General features: G+C 40.5%; 1 protein-coding gene across 1 annotated transcript in view; it reads right to left on the bottom strand.

Moving 5' to 3' along the window:
- KNDC1 (kinase non-catalytic C-lobe domain (KIND) containing 1) overlaps window positions 1–24847 on the bottom strand; it is a 120745-nt gene that overhangs the window by 26257 nt on the left and 69641 nt on the right. The window contains exons 14-23 of the mRNA XM_015426889.1: window positions 22633–23540; window positions 21956–22097; window positions 17957–18039; window positions 15055–15401; window positions 10416–10509; window positions 10218–10315; window positions 7662–7870; window positions 6370–6483; window positions 5799–5943; window positions 5361–5534 (exon numbers count right to left, since the gene is read on the bottom strand). Coding sequence (XP_015282375.1) covers window positions 5361–5534; window positions 5799–5943; window positions 6370–6483; window positions 7662–7870; window positions 10218–10315; window positions 10416–10509; window positions 15055–15401; window positions 17957–18039; window positions 21956–22097; window positions 22633–23540 — 2314 coding nt within the window. The remainder of the gene's footprint in view (window positions 1–5360; window positions 5535–5798; window positions 5944–6369; window positions 6484–7661; window positions 7871–10217; window positions 10316–10415; window positions 10510–15054; window positions 15402–17956; window positions 18040–21955; window positions 22098–22632; window positions 23541–24847) is intronic.

Genomic DNA, 24847 nt, shown 5'->3' with positions numbered 1-24847 from the left:
AGCTTAGATGTCTTGTTATCTATTTAGAAAGAAATTTATAGGCCAATGCTGTTCCAAGAAGGCTCTCAAAGCAGCACACAGTACATAATTAAAAGCAATAGACTAAAATATCCTTCTCAGAACTCTCAGAAAGCCTGGAGGGAAAGTCTTTTTACCTACAAGATACAGTAAAGTTTATTCTTGCGGTCATGGGACCCATGTTGACTAACAGCCATGTGGATCAGCAAGTTGTAGAAGGGGGTGAAATTGCCTTCTCTCTCCTCTTCTCACAGCAGAGTTGTACTTTCTGGATACCCAGAAAGAACAATTTAATCTCCTTTCCCCTCCCCACTGCAGTTTCCTGACCCATGTGGCTATTAGCCCACACTGGCCCATGTGGCTATTAGCTCACACTAGTCCTGAGATACCAGGGGTCAACTTTCCTAGAGTTGTAGAGGACTGCTAGAGAGAGGAGAATATGGAAAATATATGCAGTTGTCAGCATCTTCTGCTGATGGATTCTGGATCCAACATTTTGCTGGATCTAACCCATATACTGTGGTAGCTCAGTCTCTAGTTTACAGAAAACAGGTTGTTGGCCGAAGGTAAATGAACATGTCCTTGGATACCACAGACACACAGATGTCTGATGGAATGCTGTATCCAGAAACACTCTGATGCTGTAAGCCTGTTCTTGTTAGGGAAGACTGACACATATTAGAACAAAGTTTGAGTCTAGTAGCACTTTTAAGACCAGCAAAGTTTAATTCTGGGCATAAGCTTTCATGTGCACTCAAAAACTTATACCCAGAATTAACCTTTGTTGGTCTTAAAGGTGCCACTGGATTCAAACTTTGTTCTGTTCCTTCAGACCAACACGGCTAGCCATCTGAACACATAGGAACAGGCATTTTTGCTAAACTGAGGGCCACTGACCACCAGCATCTATTCTTTGTCTGGAATGAGTTCTGTGTTCTTGATTGATCCAGTAATGACACTAATTTCAGGCAATCATCTACAGAGAACCCTTCTACACCTGATATAGAGATAAAGAGAAATGCATCTGTATGTCATCAGCATACTGATGGCACTGTGAGCCAAACCCCTGAACATCCTAATCACTTTACCACACCTGTAGAAGTTAGAGGAAATGATTTCAGCCTTAACAAGATAATGAACGTTCATGGCAAAAGATGATGGAACCATTCCCTGTCAACAAATTACTCCCCGCCTCTCCTGTACAAGAAACCAGATCCAATGTGTTCGGCCTTGATTGCATTACAACATTATGGTTGTCATGGCTGTTACGAAACCCTGAACCATACAGGTTACAGATAATTGTTGTGAACATTTAAATCCACTAGAGGACTATAAAATTTGGAGATCCTCAACACCATATCAGAGACCTCTTATTACAGCTCGGTAAGAGAGAGGACTAGGCAGTGGAGTGGTCAGCATACCAGAGAATCCCTTTCCTATCCCAATTGCCCAGTGTCAGAGGCACACATTCAGAATGGAATCTGCTTTAGAGCAGACACCTAATAGAAGGGATAGAATTCTACAGGCTACAGTAGCCTCCCCTTCTCAGCCACTGAATTTATATTGCTCTTGTTATCTGCCTGGAAACAACTGGGTCCAAACAGTCTCTCTGCCTCATTGAGCCAAGTCTCTGTAATACATACTAGGTCAGCCTTCTCCTCCTTGGTCTTGTGAATGACAGAGGTTTTATTTTGGACTGGACTTAAAAGTGAATGAACAAGCTCCACAGAAGTGAAGCTATAGGTAGAGCGCTTGAGCAGGAAAGCCCAAATAGTCTTAATCCCCCCCCCTTACCATAACAAATGTCATTACTCTCCCATGGACGCTATACAAGTAGTGTAGCCATTCCTTTACCATTACACATTTGCCAGGCTCACAAGCATTAACTTTGGCAGGCATATTCTAATCCCATTAACGATATCTGAAGCACAATTAGCAGGAAAATAAATGTACAGATTAACAACTAGTAGTCAATTTTTAATAGTTAGCAATGAATAAACTGCCCATTAACAATTGTTGTTGTTCAGTCGCACAGTCGAGTCCGACTCTTCGCGACCCCATGGACAATCTCCCGCCAGGCTCTCCTGTCTTCCGCCGTCCTCCGAAGTTGGCTCAATTTCATGTTCGTTGCATCGCTGACACTGTCTAACCATCTCATCCTTTGCCGTCCCCGTCTTCTTTGACCTTCAATCTTTCCCAGCATCAGGGTCTTTTCCAGTGAGTGCTCCCTTCTCATTTGGTGGCCAAAGTATTTGAGCTTCAGTTTCATTATCTGGCCTTCCAGGGAACAGTCAGGGTTGATTTCTTTGAGGATTGACTGATTTGTTCTTCTTGCAGTCCAAGGGACTCTCAAGAGTCTTCTCCAGCACCATAGTTCAAAAGAATCTATTCTTCGGCGCTCGGCCTTCCTTATAGTCCAACTCTCACAGCCATACATGACTACTGGGAATACCATTGCTTTGACCATGCGGACTTTTGTTGGCAGGGTGATGTCTCTACTTTTTATCATGCTGTTTAGGTTCGCCATCGCTTTCCTCCCAAGGAGCAGGCGTCTTTTAATTTCATGGCTGCAGTCACAGTCTGCGGTGATCTGGGATCCCAGGAACGTGAAGTCTGTCACTACTTCCACGACTTCCCCTTCTATTTGCCAAGGAGTGATGGGGCCGGATGCCATGATCTTAGTTTTTTTGATGTTGATTAACAATTAGCAGATTACTAACAGCGGCTAGCATCACAACAGAATCAACTGCACAATACTAATTATGCAGCAGAATCAATTGAGCCGCCAAATGTTACAAACCCCCTCCCAAAATACTGAGCTTAATAAAATCTCAGAGCCAGAGCACTAAAAGGATTTTCTGGCCACAGTTATGAACCCAATAAAAAAACTAGTGTCACCAGGATAAAAAGAAAATGAAAAGGAGAATATTGCCTTCTCATACTGGGCAAAATCTCACACTAATAAAGATATCACCTACACTCTCAGTGGGTACACACTTCATAGAACAGGTGCTTGAATGCATAACTTAATCCAAAAGGCACAAGCAAGTATTTATTCTAAATAATGCACATGCCAAACTTCATGGCTATACCCATTTGCACCATCCCTTTGGTGGTAATCCTGGACAGCAGCACTTCTAGTGAAACCTCCTGATTTTAACTGCCTGATCACTGGGATAGTCTGCAGCAGTCAATTATTAGGCAGAATGGTAGTCAGAGCATCAATAGAATAACCACTCTGTCCTGATGTCCCAGCACCCAATACACACATTCAGCTTGTACAGCAGGTCTGGTAAAGGACCCAACACTTCTGGGAGAGATGGAGACCTCAGTTCATTATTTCTATCATCTTAATCAGAAAGTAAAGGCAAACCCATGGTGTCAAAGGAGCAAAAGAAGGAGTTGTTAAATTCCTTTTGAGTAATCGACTCAGCCATCTCCGGAACAAGAGCTGTATATCACAGCTCTGAAGTATCCCCAAGATTTGTGTTTGTCTGCATCTCAGATATGTTTATACACCTCAGATATGTTTGAGATGCTAAAAACATCATTGTCAACATCCTCTTTCCCAGACTGCAATCTAGTCATCCTCTTACAGAACTACCACTAGTATTGTGGCCAGTTAGAATGTGTTAAGGGTTTATCTCCTTTCATGTATATCATTGCCATATTAGTCATCTTCAGCAATGCCAGAGAGCTATTTCATTTCTTTTCTCAGTTGCTTCCTTCATTTCTATCTGTTCTTATACATAATCCGGAAACCCACTTTCAAACACAGTGAACATTGGGCAGCTTTTTCATTTTCTCTGTACTGTAGAAGGTGTTATGATTGCAGCAGGATTTAAAATAATCTAATAAAGAGTAGACCACGAAGTGTTTTTCCTTTTAAAAGGTCAACAGTGTTAACTAGAACATCACTAGAGAAAAATGCATTTTATGACTAGTGTGTTCAATAGACTTCAAGATACCAAATAAACATTTCAGATTAGAAATGCTCTCTTTGTGTGTAACCGTAGACCATTTCTGTTGAAAGCAAAGCCTTGGTAGAATCTGGGATATTTGCTGTTACTCTGTCCCTATGTAATTGTTCATTATAATTACTGTATAATTGCTCCTTTACTGCATGATGAAATCTACTAATGTAATGTTCAATAAACACTGGAAAAAATGTGTGAAAGTGTGAATTGGATAGAGTGATGTTTGTACTGAATCCATTTCACTAGTGGGATAACCTTTTCAGTGTAAAGAACATGCCCCCTTTAACTGGTGGAAGGTTTCAGAAGAAGTTTCCAGTAATGGTGGAACAGATTCATGGGAACCAACCTAAAGGTTCCATTAAAAATTTAAAATTTGTCAATAAAGTACTTTGAGCAAACATTACTTACAAAACGCATAGCTGAGTTTATTATTGAGTTTAGGTTCATCATGTTTTATTGAGCTAAACTGTATTTGGAGTGGTTTCATTCGGCTTTTATTAGCCAAACCTTTAAGGTGATATTTACTTGTTTAAAATATATTATGTTATTTTTGTTAGCTAATTGGGAATGTGGGCAAAACCGGATATTAATTTAATACTTTATAAATCTTACATATGTACGACAGGAACACACCAGTACAACCAATGGCAAACATTTTGCTTCCTAGTGTTGGACATAACCTTTATTTCTAGTGAGGAAATTAACAGGTTTTTTCCCCTCCCTTTGTCAGTCCAGGAGTTTAAGAAAGTAGTCTGTATCCAACTATACAATCTAAAGACTGAAGGAGGTGGCAATTTTTGTATATCCACCCGCCTTCCATAGATCCCCACTTTGCCCCTGTACTACTTCTGAGGGTGTCCTCATCCTCCTCAAGGAACAAAATTTCTTATGAAAATTTAAGTGTCCTTAAATCTTCAGAGTTGCCTGGTTGGATACAAGCCAATTTATATAGTGCCACGGGGTCTAATCATCCCCAGTCTGGTCACCTACTGCCTGAGATGTGTTAGTGTAGTGCAGGTAGAGACTAGAAACCTGTTCCACTTAGAAATCCCTTTGTACCGAACAACAAATAAGACCAGCTGTTGGTTTGGAATGGTTGAGCTTCAGTGTTTTTTTTTAGAGTCTATGGAATAAACTTGTAAGTGTAGTCATAAAGCAGTCAAAGTCACTGAAATCTTATTCAAGTGTACCACTGAATCCTATGGCATTATAGAATCTTCTGGATGAAGATATAAATATATACGTTCATGCATAAAAGTCACTTGGTGGCTTTGGCAAAGCACTGTCTTGAGATAAAGATGCAACCTGTACATAGGGCAGGAGGATATACTACTGTACACAAAACATGGTTAGGAAGCCACATACCTTTTGTGAACTGTCTTTCGAGACCTTTTTGCACAAGGAAGGTAAAGACTTTGTATCCTCTTTTTCCTCCCATACTTCCAACCTGTGGCACTGAGAAACATTATTCCATTTTCTGCTAGCAATGTCTTGTAGCAATGACAGCAACCATGTTCCATAGCCGTTGCGTGGAACCACCTACAAAGACCACATGATTCCTTTATTCTATGGATTTATGCTTCAGGATGTAAATGTACTGATTTCTCCAGAATAAAACTTGCTTTGTCAGAGTCCTTTAGCAAACAAAATGAATGCAGCTCTATGGCATGTGGGTATTTTCCTCCTAATTCCTATGATCTTTTAAATGAAACAGAATTATAATGCTGTTGTTGCTCACACACATCAAATCTTATTTAGATTTAGAGGTCACATCTTAAACTTTCTGTCAAAACAGCGAGTTACCTTTGAATTGATAAAGGTTTTTAGTATACCCATCAAGTCAGGGTTTATTGCAAAGTCTACACCATAACAATCTTCAATCCAAGCCTGCAAGATAGAGAAACTGCGGTGGTATATTTTGCTGAGAAGTGAAGATTCCAGGTTTGAACTAAAAAGAAAAGAAAATGGGAGTAAACTGACATTTACTTTTATCACATTATCTAATTATGCTGAAATATTTGAAAAGAGTATCTGTCATAAACTTATCACTTGAAGAACTCAAAACAATAAATATACCTTCCTTTGTTATAGCTTAATAGGGAAGAAAAGCTACTGAAATCAGAAAGTACTTTGTTAGTTGAAAGGGAAAGATCAGCCAAGGAGAAAAAAAAGTCTCTTATTTTCTTAAAGATTCAATTGTATTTGAAAAGCAAATTTATAAATCCTACCTACGCTGAACTTAACTGAATGTTTTTTAGTTAAAAATAAAACAGTCATACGCAAATGCTAGGGACACAGATAGGGCACCAGTTCTGTTGATGCTTCTGCTAGTCAACAGCAATGCATCAGCATTAAGTAGCATTTTGACACTTACCTGGGTGAGGTGAGCCTGATTCTATCAAGAAGAAATTGCAGAAATTCTTCTTGTGCACAGAAATAACGAAATGTGAACAGGAATTGCTGCACATAGCCTTCTAAAAATGCATTTCTGAAGAGTATAACAAAAAATTGAATTTTGCAAGGTCAGATATTCTTTTTTTGAAACAACCAGGAAACAAACAAACAAACAAAACACAAAACCCTGAAGGGCAAAGGAATTGATCCAGCTATATTGTCTTATTTGCTATGTTTTGTATCTTAAATAGGTGTATTCTCTATAAATGTAGAAATTTCTCCTATAAATGTAGGTAAGGTTCCCAGCTATCTGGTATTGACCCAGACAGTCTTGTATTTTCACTGGCTGTCCAGGAAAAGAACTGGAAAAAAACCCGAGACATTTAAATGTGATATTTTTGCAGTGTTTTCCCTGAGCAGTCAGTGAAAATACTGGATTGTCTGGGTCAACTGGCAACCTTACCAAGCCCAAATAGTGATGGACGCTGTTGGAGCTTGGAGGAGGTGATGCCGAGGCAGCCAGAGCACAAAGCAGCAGCTGCTGCTGTTGTGATCTTGCACTGGGTGATCCTCCTAGTGTAAACAGTGTGTTTCATGCTATTTGTGCTGGGAGGAGGTGGCACCAAGCCTCAGTGTGTCTGGTATTTAAAAAAAATGTGGCAAGCCTAAATGTAGGAGGAAAACAACAACAACAGAATGCCTGGTGTCTGGAGTACTCAGAAGAGATATTCTCCAAGTGACCATTTGCAGCAAAGGTGGCTTTCCTGGCCTCCTTCAAAAATGAACAAGTTTAGTAGATTCCAGACAACTCCCTTATGCTCCAACTGTCAACAGGAGAAAAGAAGCATCCTGACCTCCAGATTTGCTGAAAGTAGGTAAGGCAGTATTGCTAGTCTGGGATTCTGTCCCCTTCCTTTTGTAAGTAGTAGGAAGGAAGCGTAGTGTAATTTGTCCATCACAACTCTCAATATAAATTGCCAATATTAATCTAGGATTATGCTATTGATGGAGGATGTGCTACTACTGATATGGGATTCCCTCCTCCTGTCTGGGACTTCATCTTCCTTCATATAACCGTTTTTTGGGAAAAGGTCATGCAATCGAAATGCTGTGGAAAGATTCCCTTGCATGTGGTATCTGAAATGCCCTGAGTTTCTCCAGACAGCACAGAATCCCTGAAATGGCTTTGGAAGTAGGATGACTATTTCTACAAGACAGTTCAGTAAAGCATATTATCTCTTTTGAAAGAAGGCACCGTACAACAAGCTGTACCTGGAGTAAAGATATGCCATTAAACCAAGGGGTGTTCCAGCTTGCAGATTCCTTGGCTGAGTTTGATGGTCATTGAACTGGGTTTTATTTACATTATAGAAAAGCAGTAAGCTGTCCAAGGAGCTTATGCCCAGGGTTTCACTTCTTGCCATGTTAACAACTGTACAAAGGTCACAGGGTTCAGCTCCCCATTTCTCTATAAACATTATCTGCAGTAAAAAGAGGCAAGGCAGTTAGACCAATACAAACAACAAGCCACCTCCACAAGAAGAAGAGATTTGATTTATACCCTGCCCTTCACTACCCAAAGGAGTCTCAGAGCGGCTTACAAACTTCTTTCCCTTCCCCTCCCCACAACAGACACCCTGTGAGGTAGGTGGGGCTGAGAGAGCTCTGACAGAAACTGCTCTTTTTCAAGAACAGCTGTGCCAGAACTATGGCTTGCCCAAGGTCATCCAGCAGGTGCAAGTGGAGGAGTGGCGAATCAAACCTGGTTCTCCCAGAATAGAGTCCGTGCACTTAACCACTACACCAAACTGAGATATCTAAAATAGGTATCTATATTATTAACCCACTTCTGCAGTTTTCTCAATAATGAAATTCAAGGAGCAGTCTCTTCTCAAACAGAACTTTATGTACACATTGGAATTTTCCTGTATGTACCGCTGGAATGTACATTTTTGATCTGAAAGAATGCCTGAATGGCCCTGTTTCATTTTAGATCAGAAATACCCCAAACTATGTAAGGCATTCACAAAACTTTGGAATTCCAGAAATTTATTTCTCAAAATTTCAGAATTTTTAGGGGTTATTTCAGATGTTTTCAATGGGACCTAGTATTCAACTCCAGATGCCAGGTCTATTTCTATTGTTTTCAGTGGGCAACAGATCAGGTGCCTGAGTGTAGAGGCCAGGCCTATTGCCTATTGACAGATGTTTTAGCTTCATCATGCAGAAGAGAGAGAAAAAATAAAGATGCTCTAAAAATCAGTCAGGTACAATGAGAATGAGAGACACAGAGAGAGAGAGAGTGGAGAAAGGGGATGTCAGTGTAGAGAAATCTGCATGTGGTTACTCTGCAGACCCAGGTTGGAGGCAGAGGAGAGTGGGCAGCATGTATGCAGAGCTGCTGGGGCTGACTCCTCCTGCTGCTTGTCTCGCCGGTGGAGGGCAGGTAGGTACCTCCTGGCCGTCTGCTGCTGCTGTGCCAGGGGAAGCGAGGGGAAAGTGGTATGGGGTGAGGCTGTGGCTGGGCTTCTCCTTCACACCACCTGGCTCTTGGCCGCCGGCGCCTGGGAGGTGGTGGCAGTGGGCGGCGGCATAGAGTGGTGCTCCTCCTGCTATGGCACCTTCGACCTAGCCACAGTGGGGCTCCACCTTAATCATGGGGGCTATGATCCTGGTGTCCACCCCTTACCGACAAGAGATCCTTTTTTTTTCTTCATCCCCCTAGGGGGAGGTTTTTATTGGGTTTTTTTTTCAGACTACAAAACTACAACAGAAAATATAGGAAAGGGAACTACATCTAGGGAATAAAGGAAAAAGACCCACAACTAACTAAAAACCCAAGAGTAGGAGATCATACATCAGCTTAACACCATGCTATTTTCAAAAAGCTACTAATAATACAATGAATTTAGTCAGTTATGCTAGATTAATTATCGTTTAACCATCCCTTTAACTGTTTAAAGAAATTCCCAGAGCATCCCCAAGTTATTTCAACATTTTTTTCAAGCACCAATCAGAGTCCTTCAGCCTTTATTTATTCTTATATTTTCTAATCCTCAGTTTATAAGGGCTTTTGGGGGCAGCCCCCCCCCTTTTCAGAAGGGGAGTCCTCGTCCGAAGACCCCGAGCCCAACTTGCCATCAGATTTGCTTTCTTTTTCCTCCTCTTTGCCCTCTTCTGGTTCCCCAAGCTGTGTTCGCAGAAATTCATGTGCTTTAAAAACAGAGTCAATCTTTTCTTTTTTATCGTTAATCTTAAAAATGATGCCTTCTGGGGTTAACCACCTGTAACTAATGCCATTTGTTTGTAAGAAAAGGATTAATTTTTTATTTTATGTAAGAAAAGGATTAATTTTTTATAGTTCTTTCTCTTCTGTCTTATATCAAATGGAATATCTTTTAAAATCCTGATATTATTGCCCCCAATTTTCAAGGGTGTTCCAGAATTTGCTTTCAAAATAGTCTGTTCGAGAATCTGACCACTATTTCCTACAAGAGATCCTGAAGGGTGCATAATGTGTCTCTGTACATAGTATAGAGACAGACACATTGCACCATACAGGGATATCCTGTGACATGGATTCTCTGGATACACCCCACTTGTCAATGTATAATATTTTCCCATTCCTAACGTTCAATTACACTACAGTACAACCAAGAAATTACTGCATAGGCTATGCAGACTACCAGCAGTTTAATTCTAAGTGGTTTCCACTGACCCCCTTTACTTTACTCCTCCAACTTACAAAGAGATCCTTCTTCCATATGCACTGATGAAGAAACAGCAGATATAAAATTCCAAATAGCAAGGGAAAATAATAATAATTACCTGTAAATACTTCTTCACCAGTTCAAGAAATTGTACCTTTGCTTTCATTTCTTCTAGCTGTCCCCTCAGTTTGGGCAGCACAGTTTTTGCTTCACAACCTCAAGATTGAAAAAGTACATTGAGAACCATTTTGTCAGCATTGGGACAGGTGCACAATTGCTGTAACACAGATCTTAGTTTACAAACATACAAGTATACCTTTGCTTCTTCTCTCTTTATGCAACAGTCTCTGGTAGAATTTTACACTCTTCCTATAATTTCTCATTTCAATCATCATCAGCTGTTCAAGCTCCTGGTGAGAGAAGCAGAGGAACAGTGAAAACAATCTTATAATGATACAATGATTTTCAGACTTACAGCTAGAATAATGCCAGGGGACTTTTGCTGATTTCCCCCTTCTTCCCTTTTTGTAGTGGCCTCCTGCACCACATTTCATGTCATTGTTACGAGTCTCTCTGTCAGCAGAAAGAGTGACTCTAACTTATAAAGATCCAATAGCAACTGGAAATTTATCAGGATGCCAACTATTGTTTAGCCTTACTTTTATTATCTCTTTCGAAACAGTTGCTCTGTTTTGGTCAGGGGACACTCCCCCCCCCCTGCCGCCATGTCTGATATGTGTTTATAAGCCAGAGAGAGAGGAAGGAAGAGTTTAGGAATTTTCAAGGAATCTCAAAATCCTTCTCACCTCCCTCACTGACACAAAGCATATGCCAGATAACTCCCATTTCAAAGCGCATGCGGCAAGCTGTTTATGCCCTTCTCTTCCCTGTTTGAAATTATTTGCATTGGAAAATTGAATGAAAAGTAGTTCAGTTTTATTTTGGAAGTACGATGATTGCATTAGATGCACCATGCAATGCATCAGAGTTCCCAGAGCTACTAGTTTCCAGCTACCAATCAGCACATCTTCTGGCAAATGCTCTGAAGTAATCCAGAAGCTAGATGGCAGCACACCATGAACTCTCACATGTCAAGAGGAAGGAAACCATTTTCATATCCTTCTCCTCAGGTGAAGAGGGCTTGCCTTGTCCAAAGAGGAATCGCTAGTTCATCTCCTGGCTTTACATAGAGCTCAAGAACCCACATTGAAACACGCTGTTTTAGAGCAATATATAAAAGGTAGAGCTGAATGTCATACTTCTAACAAACAGTCAAGTAATCAGAACAACAGGCACTTAAATAAGTTAAAATCACATAAATAACTCATAAACCCTTGGAGGAAGGGCAGGATAAAAACATAATTGAGTTGAACATCCCTAATGCTTGATAAAGAAATATGTTGAAGTTCTAATAATAAATAGGCAATTGTTATTTGTTTAAGGAATACTGTTAAGTTCACAAATTGTTCCCAGAGAGACCGTTTTTAACTGAAACTGACTACAATAAAAGCATCAAATCAGTCTGCATGTACAAAAATCACAAAATACTTTTAAACACATAGGAAGTCCCACAGATGTCATTTGCTGCATGCACAGCTATATTAGGTTTGAAGAAACTGCAGTGCTTAGATCAGTTTTTGTTTGAACAGCTCAGTTCTTCAATTAAGATTATTCCTAATTCATTAGCATATATTAACATATGTTAACAAAGGTGCAAGATACATTCCTCTGCACATTACATTACTATTTACCATCTTCACATTTGCAGATGTAGTCTGCCTAACCAAAGAACCAGGAGAAATCATTTTTCAAAAATTACAAAGATCCATTTAGCAGTGCTATCCTAAGTGGAGTTGCATCATTTTAAACCCACTCTCTTAAAAGGTGTAAGTGTGCCTAAGATGTAAAAGCTCAATTGTGTTCTAGCATTCATTCTGCATATTTTATCATTGTGCTGTTCTGAAATAGTTTATAAAGTGTGGCACAATTTAATGACTGGCGTGGTACAATGGCTATTGGTTTGAGTGGTGGTAGGAGAAAGGGAGCTAGGAAATCACTCAGGTCCTTTCAGATCTTTCTAATGAGAAGCTGGATGCACCTCATAGAAAAAGCTTTTCCTAGTGCAGAGGTTTGGCTGAACTGTTTTGATCCTAGGTGACTGGTTTGATGCTACTGCAGTTGTATCCTGTATGATCACTACATTAGTAATTTTCATTAGCTACAACTGCTAGGAGCTGCGGTGGCTCAAGTGGTTAAGATGCTGAACTGCAGGCTGTGGAAGGTCGGTAGTTCAGCAGTTCGAGACCCGAGTTGCCGCATGACGGAGTGAGCTCCCGTCTCTAGTTCCAGCTCCTGCCAACCCAGCAGTTCGAAAGCAAGAAATTGCAGGTAGATAAATAGGTACCACTTCAGTGGGAAGGTAACAGCGTTCTGTGCGCCTTGGTGTTTAGTCATGCCGGCCACATGACCACGGAAATGTCTTTGGACAGCGCTGGCTCTTCGGCTTTGAAACTGAGATGAGCACCACAACCCTAGAGTCGGATTGGACTGGCTTTCGAGCAAGGGAACCTTTACTTTTACCTTTTTACAACTGCCATGGGGGCAGGCACAAGCCAAGTCTGATTCCATATGTCTGTTACGTGCAAAAGCCATGGTTGTAGCTGAAGAATTCAATCATGTGTGAACACCCTTCTCTCTCTCTCTCTCTCTCTAGGTATGTGGGTGTTTATTCACCATAAATATTCCTGCTTTTGTCTTTCCACACTGTAAGAACAAATGCTTGCTTTTCCAATTGCCCTTCTGCTATGCCAGTAGCTTATGATTAGACTTCTTCCCAGATGGCTTAATCTTCTTTCCCTCACTTTGGGGGAAGGATTATCCAATGACAGAGTTTCTTTGCACAAATTATAATACAGGGGGGGGAAAAGACTTCATGGCTTTTCTGTACAATATAATATTTATTCAAAATTATTATATCCCTCCCACCCATCAAGCTCAGGGCGGCGCATAAAATGTAAAACAGACAATCTTTGCAATACAACAAAATATAAAAGAAAGCTCCCCTATAATTTCATCAGTCAGCTTTAGAAGAACAGATGTCTCCTCCACTCACATTACTAACACTAAAACCATAAACCATAAACACTAAAACCATAAATCTAAACAAATTTTCCCGCTTCAGCCTTCCTTTATAACCCAGAACAGGATGAGTGACCATGATCACTTTTTTTTCCCTTCCCAAACGGAGTTTCTTTCTGGGAGAAAACAAACTTAGGGAATATGGCAAAATGGCACAAAGCGCAGTTTAAAGAATGCCATGACACCACGGGGAGTCTTAGCCAATGGGCGAGGGCGACAGATCTCTTCCGGGGGGGGGGGGGCAACTGCCAACAGCTCCATTCCCTCAAAAGAGGGGGGAAAGAAGAAAGACAGGTTCCTGTAGCTGCTTGCACCTGCCTTATCTGGGCTGAAGCAGCTGGCTTCTGGCAACAGTGGTGGTCTTACTCAGCCCTGGTGGGGCTAGTGATGGGGTGGTAGCAGTGTTTCTGGGGCCCCATCCTTTACTAAGACTAGACTGCCCCTGAGTGATATGGTGATAAAGAAAGAGTGAGGCGGAGGCTTTGTTTTTCCCTAAACTTTCCTTCTTCCAGTTCCTTCCCACTTATTACAGCCAACTAATAGAAAGTAGGCTGCACATGAACCAAAGCTTTGCCATGTAAGGGAACTCAGGATACCATCTGAAGATTTTGTCTGGAAGCAGTAATGCAGACAGGTATGCAACAAACTGATATTTACAAACAAGATGTAACGTTATATATGTTCGGTAGACTGAAGCATGGTTTGTACAGCAAACTTGGGTTTAAACAAACCCCACTTTATCATGGCATCTGAATGCAGCCAATATATGTTACATATCACCCAATATATCAGTGTGCATGCACAAATTAGAAAACAATTTATGCAAGATTACCTGTGGGTTGCATGCTCATTTCTAATTCATTTACTTCATTTATCCCACATTTCCCCCCCAGTGAAGACTAAAAGTAGTGTAAAACATTCTCCCTTCCTCCATTTTATCCTCACAACAATCCTGTGAAGTATACTAGGGTAGGAGTGTGTGACTGGCCCAAGGTCAACCATAACCTAGATTCTGCCTCTGAAAACAAAATCTTAAATTTAACGTATGTTTTTGATCTATTAAAGCAAGGGTCACCTCCCCTTGCCTGACAAGCTATGCTCTCCCTGAAGATAGAGATGCCTGAAGGCTAGTTTTGTACTGTTCTCTGATAGCACCATTAAGTCGTAAGTGCATTAATTCTGTTGTTCTCAATACTAGGCTTTGCATTTTAGTAGACAAGTCAAAAGTACAAGATATTTCATTCAAGGCATGATTCCAGTGATGCCTTTGGCAAGAACTTGACCTTTCCAGGCAGAAAATTGTACATAAAGGGTGTGCTAGATTTGTAAGCTCAAGAGTGTTCAAATTGTGAGGCTCATTTTAAGCCTATACAAAACCCAGCTTGGTACCGGCAGGCTTAAAGGAGAAGGAGTCCTTGGGTCTAAGCCACTGAAATATCAAAATGTCTTGATCCCCCCCCCAAACAAACTTTCTCAATATATGCATTCAGACAGAATAATTTAGGGTTCTGTTCCACAACAAATACTCTCCCTGATCTTAGTTCATTACTCCAGGACTAAACATGAAGCACAAATGAATTCCTTGGGCCTATATTGTTCCTGTATTGTGCAGACTATAAACAGGCACTTGCATGAAGCAAAGCAGGTCTGGGTATAGTATGGAGCCCATTTTGCAAGGGTTGGGGAACAGGAAGACCAGATATGCATTACTTTAGTTATGGCTAAATTAAAAATTACCCTTTTTGCCCCCACATTACATGCCACATCTATTTAAAGTGCAAAGAAATTTTTTCAGACATGAAAACGAAGATACGTACCATTCTTTTGGCATGTGTCTTTTGAATTCCACTTGCTTTTTGCTTTCCAAGTTTTCTTATGTATTTGTGAACTTCCAGACTAAAACATTCAGACCCATAGAATGCGCTGCTCCAACCAAGACGACAATCAAGCAGACCAGATGGGCAAGGAAAATTGGTACAATTATTTTCCTCTGCCTTTACTGGAACCTCCTCTTGCAGTTGGCTTTCTTCTGGAAACTCCAGACTGAGACAACATTTATTGGCCAGCAAACTTTCTTCTATTTCTGTTCCAACCACTTGTGGTCTGAGTTCATAGTCAATGTTATCTTGTGAAAGGTCTTCTACTTCCACACTAGAAAATATAGCTAAAACAAAAATGGCATTTTGGTAAATTTACTTTAAAAAAGGGAAAAAAGGATAAAATTATGTAAAATTTATTTGAAGGACAATTGCTATTAAGAGACACAGCTATCTTCTTCATGTTCCTTTTCACTGTACTGCAGCACCCTCAAAAATTCTTCATGGCATGAGGCCCATAACCCTTTCCCCCATATAAGCCTAGTTCATTCCACTCCGCAGCACAGACTAGGGTTGCCATTCCCCAGTTGGGATGGGGGATTCCCTGGTCTTGCAGGCTCCTGGCCAGTGGGAGGAAATCCCCCTACAAACAGCGATGTCGACAGAAATAAACACGACATGCCTACATCTCCCACACATTGGTGACATCGGTGGCAACATTCTGTTTTTTGGGGGGCAAAACTCTATCTTTTGAGGCTGATTTTACCATAGAGTTTTGCCCAAAACCACAGCATTGCCCCTCACATCACCGACGTGGATTTTACCATAGAGTTTTGCCCCAAACCACAGCATTGCCCCTCACATCACCAACGCACCTATGTCACTTCTGAGTGATGTAGGCACGTCAAACAACAACGTTTCTGGCACCTGAAATGTCCCCCCCATCCCCCACCAGATTTCTGACGGACCTGGCAATCCTAGCACAGACTTCCATATATTTATTTGAAATATTTATATCCTGCCTTATCTGCTTAGAGCTGAGGTGGCTAACAGAGCAGCAACATATTGCAATCTTACTCTGGTAAGCCATTCTAAAGGACTTGACCTATCACAGAAAACCCCCATCACCTGACTATTGCCAGATGGACAGTCCTAAGGAAAGGCACTACATGGAGAAGGCTGTCTGAAAATGCAGCTGGCAGATGGAAGTATTCTGGGAGATGTGGTTAGATAAACATGAGGGCCCTAAGCTGTGAAGGGCTTTAAAAGTAATAACCAACACTTTGAGTTGGGTCCAGAATAGGGTTGCAGGTGTGTGTCCCCCCGCCCCCCGCCCCCAGCAGGGGATGGAAGGGGGCAGAAGCAAATAGGTAACCAGTGCAGTTGACAAAGCACTGCAATTCTGAGCAGCTGGCCCCAAACAGGAGTCTTGCTGATGCATTTGGTACTGATTGAAGTTTCTGAGATGTCTTTAAGAGCAACCATGGTGACCTTGAGACTAGACAACTGTAATGCATTATACATAGGTCTGCTCTGGAAGTCAGTTCAGAAATTCCAGTTGGTGCAGAATGCTGCAGCTTGGTTACTATCAGGAACTAGGTGAAATATGCATATTATACCCATTCTGCAGTTATTCGGTTCAATTCAAGGTGCTGGTTATCAGCTACAAAGCTCTTCATACCTGCAGGACCTCCTGCTATGCCCCACTGTGATAGCTTTCCTAATCCGAGTGAAGCCTTCTGAAGGCACCACCATGCAAACTGGCAGCTGGCAGTCTGTTGTGGCTTCCACTTTGTGGGATTATTGCTATCATACTGCAGATGGTATAAAACAGAACTCCCCAGGAGCAGGGCTGACTTATCCATTAGGCACAGTGCCTAGGGCCCCCGATATTTTTGGGGCCCCACAAAAATGTTTTAATTTCTTTTTAAAATCAGAAGAAAAAATGAACTTTTAGGGACTTATGTCAGAAAAAATTGCAATGTTTAGGGTCCATGAAAATCTATTAATTGTGCCTAAAACATTAAAAAAGTTGAAGTATTTAAAGTTATATAAAAATAATTTTAATATTAATTTTATTATGGTGGGAGGGGCCCATGAAGGCGAAAGTACCCAGGGCTCACAAAAGTCAGGAGAGCATTTTTAGAAAGGGAACAGGGCTGTAGTATAAAGGAATGGCTCAGGAGGATGTTTCTTTATAAAAGAAACAGAATTGCAGGCTACTCCAGTGGTTATATGTTTGCATTCTGCTCTTACTTGCCTTGTCTTCTACTTCTGTAAATCCATTTTCTGCATTGTTTATGATATATCATATTTTTAACTTGTTCGTTTTGCATTGTTTGCTAACTTTTGTAATCCTAGTCCTTTTGCATTGTTTATTGGAGGTTTTATGCTGTTTGAGTACATTATTATATATTGTGTTAACCCCCTGCTTTGAGTCTGAGAAAGACAGGTTATAAAGTAAATAAATAAGACAGAAAAATCAAATATAAATAACACACAAAAAAGCTAAAAGGCAATTATTTTGAGCCTCGTACTCAAGCTCTGTAGAGAGCTCAACCTGAAATGTCTAGAAAGAAGAAACCATTTAGCAGTAGAGGAGTCATCATTAGCAAGATGGCCCTGTCTTCCTGATTCCAAGGGAAAATATTTGGGGATATGTGAACACTGAGGAAAGGCTATTGCCTCAATTTGACTATTGCCTCTGGATGGATGATAGTATAACACAGCAAGGGATCACCTTCTAATTGGATAAAAACCAGTTTTCTACATATGGCCTTCTGGTCACCTCTTTGTGTTCCTCTACCTCTTGATAGTTCCTGTAATACTTGAAAGGTAGGTTTGCTAACTTAAATAACTTCAGACTAACATAGTGTGTTCTAATCAAGTCAACCTTTCCTACCATTTGTTCCATCACTGGCATTCAGTAGGTTTGTAGGCTTATTCAGGCTCTCATCTTTTTTGTCACATTCATCTTCATTCACCCTGAAAATATCAGTGAGGAAACAGAAAACAATTTATAAGTGAAAACTGTGTAAGGGAAAAAGCTACCCCCTCCCAACAGAAAGATAAAATCATAAAAAACATAGTCAAACTGTGTGTGTCCAGGTAGAAAAAGATTCAGAGATTTTACAGGAGTTCAGTGGCACCTATTTCCAATGCAATGACTCATACACAGTGACTAGCAAAAACCCGGCTGAAACATTAAACAGAGAGGGCAGCACCAAGCTGTGATTTATAGGACTTGTATGGCTGACTCAGCCACCTGTCATGTTGTCCCCAGGCTCCTGCATGACAGGGGCAGTTTTAGAAAGGGTTTGTGTTTTTATTCATCCAGACTTTGAAAAATTTATTTCTTATCTTCCTCTTGGCTCTGTTTTGAAAGCAGGGAGTAAATCAAGGGACTTTTCTTTCTGTGTCACTTTTTCTTCCATGCTCGAATGAGTGCTCCAAGTCCATCACTGATACTTCTACTTGGATATGTTTACTGCATATAAGCCTCCCTTCTTGACCCTCTACAGTGGAACTATCAAGTGAAAGATGAAGCATTTCCTATGGGGCACTGATGCAGAAACAGGATGCCCGGCAGTGCATAATGTTAATAAATACTACAACATATATAGGAAAGTTCCAAACATCTATATGGCCAGTACACAGAACAAACAGCAGCCAGCTGACTTTGAAAAATTTATTTCTTATCTTCCTCTTGGCTCTGTTTTGAAAGCAGGGAGTAAATCAAGGGACTTTTCTTTCTGTGTCACTTTTTCTTCCATGCTCGAATGAGTGCTCCAAGTCCATCACTGATACTTCTACTTGGATATGTTTACTGCATATAAGCCTCCCTTCTTAACCCTCTACAGTGGAACTATCAAGTGAAAGATGAAGCATTTCCTATGGGGCACTGATGCAGAAACAGGATGCCCGGCAGTGCATAATGTTAATAAATACTACAACAGATATAGGAAAGTTCAAAACATCTATATGGCCAGTACACAGAACATCCTACAAAGGCTGCCCACTTTCTCCCTGCAACACCCACACCCAGCAATACCCCAGTATTCTGCTCAGAGTGAAGTTGTCATGTGGGTAGGCACAAAGGACAAAAAAACCCCAACAACTCCAACCCAACCCCCAAAACAAAACTTGAACACAACAAAACCCAAGAAGGAAAGTTTATCCTATACATTTTGCTCCAGTGTGTCCTCTCCCAGTTTCCAAACTGTGTTCTGAGAAACCCTGGCATGCCTTAGAAACTTTCCAGTGCTCCTCAGTGGGAAAAAAGACACGTTTCCTTGAAAGTTTGCTGCCACTAATGTTCCCTTGTCATGCTCAGCAACAGGGAGCGTTTAAGTGTATTCTTGGGTTTACGTTCACTTCACAAGAGACTATGAGGCACATAAGTCTGGCCAGAACAGTTTGAACTGCTTTGTACCTCATAGAACATGCCACAGAAACATCTGCAGTACACAGGATTTTATGGCAGACTGGTCAACATGGAAAGCATTCCTGAAGCTAGATCCAGGTGGGTAGCCATGTTGGTCTGAAGCAGTAGAACAAAGTTTGAGTCCAGTGGCACTTTTAAGACCAACAGAGTTTTATTCAAGGTATGAGTTTTCGTGCGCACGGACCCTTCCTCGGACAGTCCATACATGTAAGTATGTGTCTGAGGAAGTGTGCCTTGCACACGAAAGCTCATACCTTGAATTAAACTTTGTTGGTCTTGAAGGTGCCACTGGACTCAAACTTTATTCCTGAAGCTAGTAAGTATAAAATCCAGTCCTGAAATATGCAAACAAACGGAACTGTTTCCTCAGGGCATAACCTCTATTGTTCCCTTCATAAGTATTGACTTGCAATACAAATTTCTAGAGCCCTGCCCAACTTTTCCCTCCAATCCCATTGTGTTTCATTTATGCCTATAAAGTTGTTCCAAACGCAGTAGCTAATAAAAATGTTCATGTACTGCCTTTCAAAACTGCATCATGCAAGCAGAGTTATTTCTTCTAGAGGAAAACCCATATCCTGAGATTTACTGCAACAGGGAATAAACATCAACATTTCTTTCACTCCATTACAGCCTCTTGTCTACCAAGTTAGTCATGAGAAACATTAAGTAAAACCAGAGGCGCTCATGATGTAAATGGCAATGAAATACCAGCCATATGTTCTCATACTGGCACTTAATGCTCATATGAAATAAGACAAATAATTTTATTCTGAACTTAATGAAGTTTTGAAGTTAATGTATTGGCATCTAACTAGCCTCCAGAGAGTGAACTGCTCATTGTGAACAATCCTCCCCCCCAACTTTAATTACACAGCAGCTTTGCCGTCGCCACCAGAGAGTGTTTATAGCCTCTCACAGTCTTTTCATGCTGATGTGGCCCATACAGATCAGGGGTGCTGGAAAATTTGATGCGAATATGATATGCATTCAAACATGCTGTCATTTAACTGCTCATATACATGTGAGTCAAGACCCTCACTGGAGCATTTCAATCTTTTGTTTGAAGTCCATCCATCATTTTTTACAAGATAATATTTATTGTATTCAAAGGTTGTAAATATTTGGCAGAAAGTAGAGAGTGTCATACAATAAAAGGGAAAAAGATTTACAATAATTTGAAGAGAACACAGGGTTGGATAGATCCAGGTAGGCAGCTGTGTTGGTCTGAAGCGACAGAACAAAGTTGGACTCCGGTGGCACCTTTATGACCAACAAGGTTTTATTAAAGGTGTGAGCTTTCATGTGCATGCACACTTCCTCCGATACATCGAAATGGAAGGTGTTCATATATATAGACAGATGCCTCTACACAGGTGAACAGCAAATTAGCATACATCTGAATGAAGATGTTTTGACATACGCAAAGGCCAAACAGCAATAACAAGCTAAGTATATACAGTCACTAGGTCACCGTTTGTTTGGATTTAGTTAGGAGGAGGAAAATAGTGTAATAATATGTCAAAATAGGAGACAGATGTGTGGGGTTATATTTTTTAATTGTAAAGATCAATAAACTGAGAGTCTGTTCTTACACTCCATTGGTCTCCTCTCAAGCACTAACAGCATCCTTTTCTTAGAGGTGTTATGTCAGATAAATCTATTCCAATATATTGTAAGGTTCCACAGCCAAACAATTGAGTACACACTTATCATAAGGTAATCATAAGGTTATACTTTATTGTCAGAGCTATAGAGGCAGTAACATCGTCACTGTTAGGAATGGCAACGTTCCTACAAGCATAATGGGATATAGTGTATTCGTATGCACCCCCCTCCCATCCCTAGGCCAATCGGCCTGACTCCCACGCACGTGCTGCATGGCTGATTTTAATGTTAAAGTGCTGATAATTAGTTTTTGTGGCTATATTTATAACTGTGGTTTTATGTGTCGAGTTTTATGTAAGCCACCCTGAGCCTGCCCTGGTGGGGAGGGTGGGGTATAAATCAAATAAATAATGTTATTGTTAAATTTCTATTTATTGTTATTGTAGTCACCATCTTGATGTGACTTTGTAACCCGCCCTGAGCCTGCATGCGGGGAGGGTGCGATAGAAATCGAATACATAAATAAGCCCTTTAAAAACTGTTAAAAACAGCACTGTTGTGGGGATAAAATGGGTATATCACACATGTCAACCTGAGTTTTTTTGGAGTAGGGGACAGATGAAAGTGTGACAATAATACTGATGAACACTCAATATATTTGGAAGCAGGATTTTTTTGTAACGAGTCTCAGTTGTTGTTTTTTACAGATTCATAGCAAAAAAAGCATCTGGAGAATGGTAATACAGTCTTCCTTGCTTCTATCTATAGCTGATAAAGAGCAGCTATTATTTGGAATCAGAAGCAACATTAAATGAAGCTTGAGTAGGAGGGAAGAGAAGAATCACGTACCTTTCAGGTGGAATTTTCCCGTTTGCTGCTTCGTAAAGGCTTGCAAGTAGTTTTTCTTCCCAGTCAAGGTCACCAAATTTCTCAGAGACTGCATTACAGAATGTGTTATATTTAAGATCCTTTAAGGTGGATATATATTTACCTGGTTTGAGAAAGAAAACTGTGAATTAAGTCTTAGCCTGCAAAACACACCCACACACAAAACACCCCTCTCCATTGTGGGTTATCAGCCTCTTCATCTCACACACCAACCTGGTGTGCCTGTAACACTTTGTAATTTTTTTAAACTTGGTTCAGATGCCTTCAGCCATGAAGACCCCAGGTCAGTCAGCATAGCAATCTAACCTACTTTATGGAGGTTATTATGAAGATAAAGTTATCCTAAGTTCCTTGGAGAACAGGTAGGATGCAAAAGTAATTTAATAATTTAAATAAGAATAGCATCAAGCCAAGAATAATAACAATCACAGAGCCACAGTAAAAGAAGAAACCACATATTGTGGAACTTTACCATCTGTATAATTCTTCAGTGTACTGGAGACTTATCAGAGTGAGGGCCTGTCAAAAACATAACAATGACCATTGCCCCACCACCCTACCCTACTAAATCTTTTGCTATCAACCTGCCCACCATATTTTTTGCATTTGTAGTCCAATATCAAAGTATTATTATATACCCATAGCCAGAGCTTCATCTGTATTCTCCCAATAACTACCAAGTGCAAACTCTTCTTGGATTAAATGCACCACTTTCTTCACAAAAACTTCACTCATCCCATTGTTCTGGTGGAAAGCATCTAGGTTGAGTAAACAAGTAGGCTTTTGGTCCACAGATGCATTCAACGTGCGATCTAGTAAAGAAACATTACTGTCTGCATCATTACTGAATTCCTGACAAAGTGTAAGAAATGGGCTCCTTTCAGAACATTTTGTTTGAGTGTAGTTTGTAGCTGGGGATAAAGTAGTAATTCTGCTTTTCATTTCTGCACATTCACGTTGCATGTTACTGAACCTGCAGTTTCTCACATTATTCAGAGATGGATTTTCCTGTAGGCTTTTGTCAACTCTATAGCTTCTTATAGCATCTGAAAGGAGAACATGTAAACTAGGACAGCAACTGTATGCCACTTTTGAATGGAGGGGTCTATTTGGTATTTGCTCTGAAACAGCAATTTGCACTGGTACAAGAGTTAGCACTCTTGTCTCTGGGTCCTGCTTTAGAAGAAAGTTATTTACAAAAGCTGTACCAGATGGCATGGCACAGTTTGAAGTATTTGATGAACACGTTTGTGAAGTACACTTCTCCTGAGAGTTACATGGAAAGTCAGAGAATAATGGCAATTTATCCATGAATGCATCCATTTTGTTTGGAAATTGGTCTTCTGGAGCAGTCTGAAGTGACGTTTTTGATTTGTCTTCATCATGCTCTTGAACATCAGATGACATGTATACTGTTATTAAATTAGAGTTCTCATCTATCTGTTCTTCAATTTCATCCTTTACGGTTATTGAGTTTTTGCTGTCTGGGTGTATTTCTCCCTCCATATTTGCTTTACATGGCATGGATGTGGATGGAATGGCATCTCTGAAAAAGTAAGTGAAGTATTTGATAATGATGAGACAATTTTAATAAATCATCAATACAAAAATCAATTCAAATGTTTTATATCATGTCAATTCTATCAAAGCAAATTATATAAATTCTTACAGAACCATCATTGACTACTAGCCACAAAGACTTAAATAAACTTTCAGTAACCCTCTGAATACAAAACAAAGTTTGAGTCCAGTGGCATTTTTAAGACCAACAAAGTTTTGTGTGCATGCATATTATTCAGACTGTCGACCATTGGTTTGATCCAGCAAGGTTGCTATTATGTCACCTTTCCTTTTTCCTGGTTAAATTTTTCTGGTTTCGCTCCTATGGATCTCTTTATTCTACTTGTCTCCTGCTACTCCCTTCTTTATGTACTCTGATCTTCACCTATGGGGATAATCCTATGATCCTTCAGACTTCTATTTTAAAAAATGTGACTGTTGCCCTGACCTGGATGGCCCAGGCAAGCCCAGTCTCATCAGATCTTGGACGCTAAGCAGGGCCAACCCTGGCAAGTACTTGAAAGGGAGACCTTCAAGGAATACCAGGGCTGGGACACAAATGCAGGCAATAGTAAGCCATTCTCTGAAATGTCCAAACCCCACTACGGGTCATCAGAAGTCAACCATGACTTCCAGGCATATAAACACACACACACACATACAAAAGAAGAAAAATGTGACTGCTAAAGAAAGACTGTGGCAGCACTGTGGATAGTTCACTGAAAAAAATATCAGTTCTGTATGCTCTAGCAGCACCATAGGAAATATCAGTGTTAGCATTTATTAAGAAATGAATTCAAAATGTAACAGCAAGTATCATTTTGTAAGTCTGCAGAATGCTCAGATTTGGAACACTGTGTACACAGTTCTGGTTTTCTCATTCCCAACAGGGTATCACAGACCTGGGAAAGGTACAAGAGAGGGAAGCTACAATGATCAAGAACTGGAACATCTTTCCCATGAGAAAACCTAAGAGACACATAGGACTTTAAGTTTAGGAAAAAAGATCAAGAATAGACATGCCAGAAGTTTGTAAAATTATAAATGGTATTTGGGAGGACTGTTCTCTTACAATCTAACAGTTCTGATTCATCCAATGAAATTAATTTAAAGTAGAGTTTAGGACAGATAAACAAGAGTACTTCTGCATCCCTTGAAGACTGTCCAGAAACTACAATCTATATACCTAATAGCCAAGTTACCCCCTCGGTGCGGATATCTAAATCCACACATCGGGGGCACTTGGGGGGCAGGGAGATTTTCCTGCACACTTGGGCAGTCCCCAGGTGTGCA

Source organism: Gekko japonicus, unplaced genomic scaffold (genome assembly GCF_001447785.1).
Source record: "Gekko japonicus isolate JY-2015 unplaced genomic scaffold, Gekko_japonicus_V1.1 scaffold35, whole genome shotgun sequence".
Taxonomy (NCBI): Eukaryota; Metazoa; Chordata; class Lepidosauria; order Squamata; family Gekkonidae; genus Gekko; species Gekko japonicus.
This window is presented reverse-complemented; position numbering and strand designations above follow the sequence as displayed.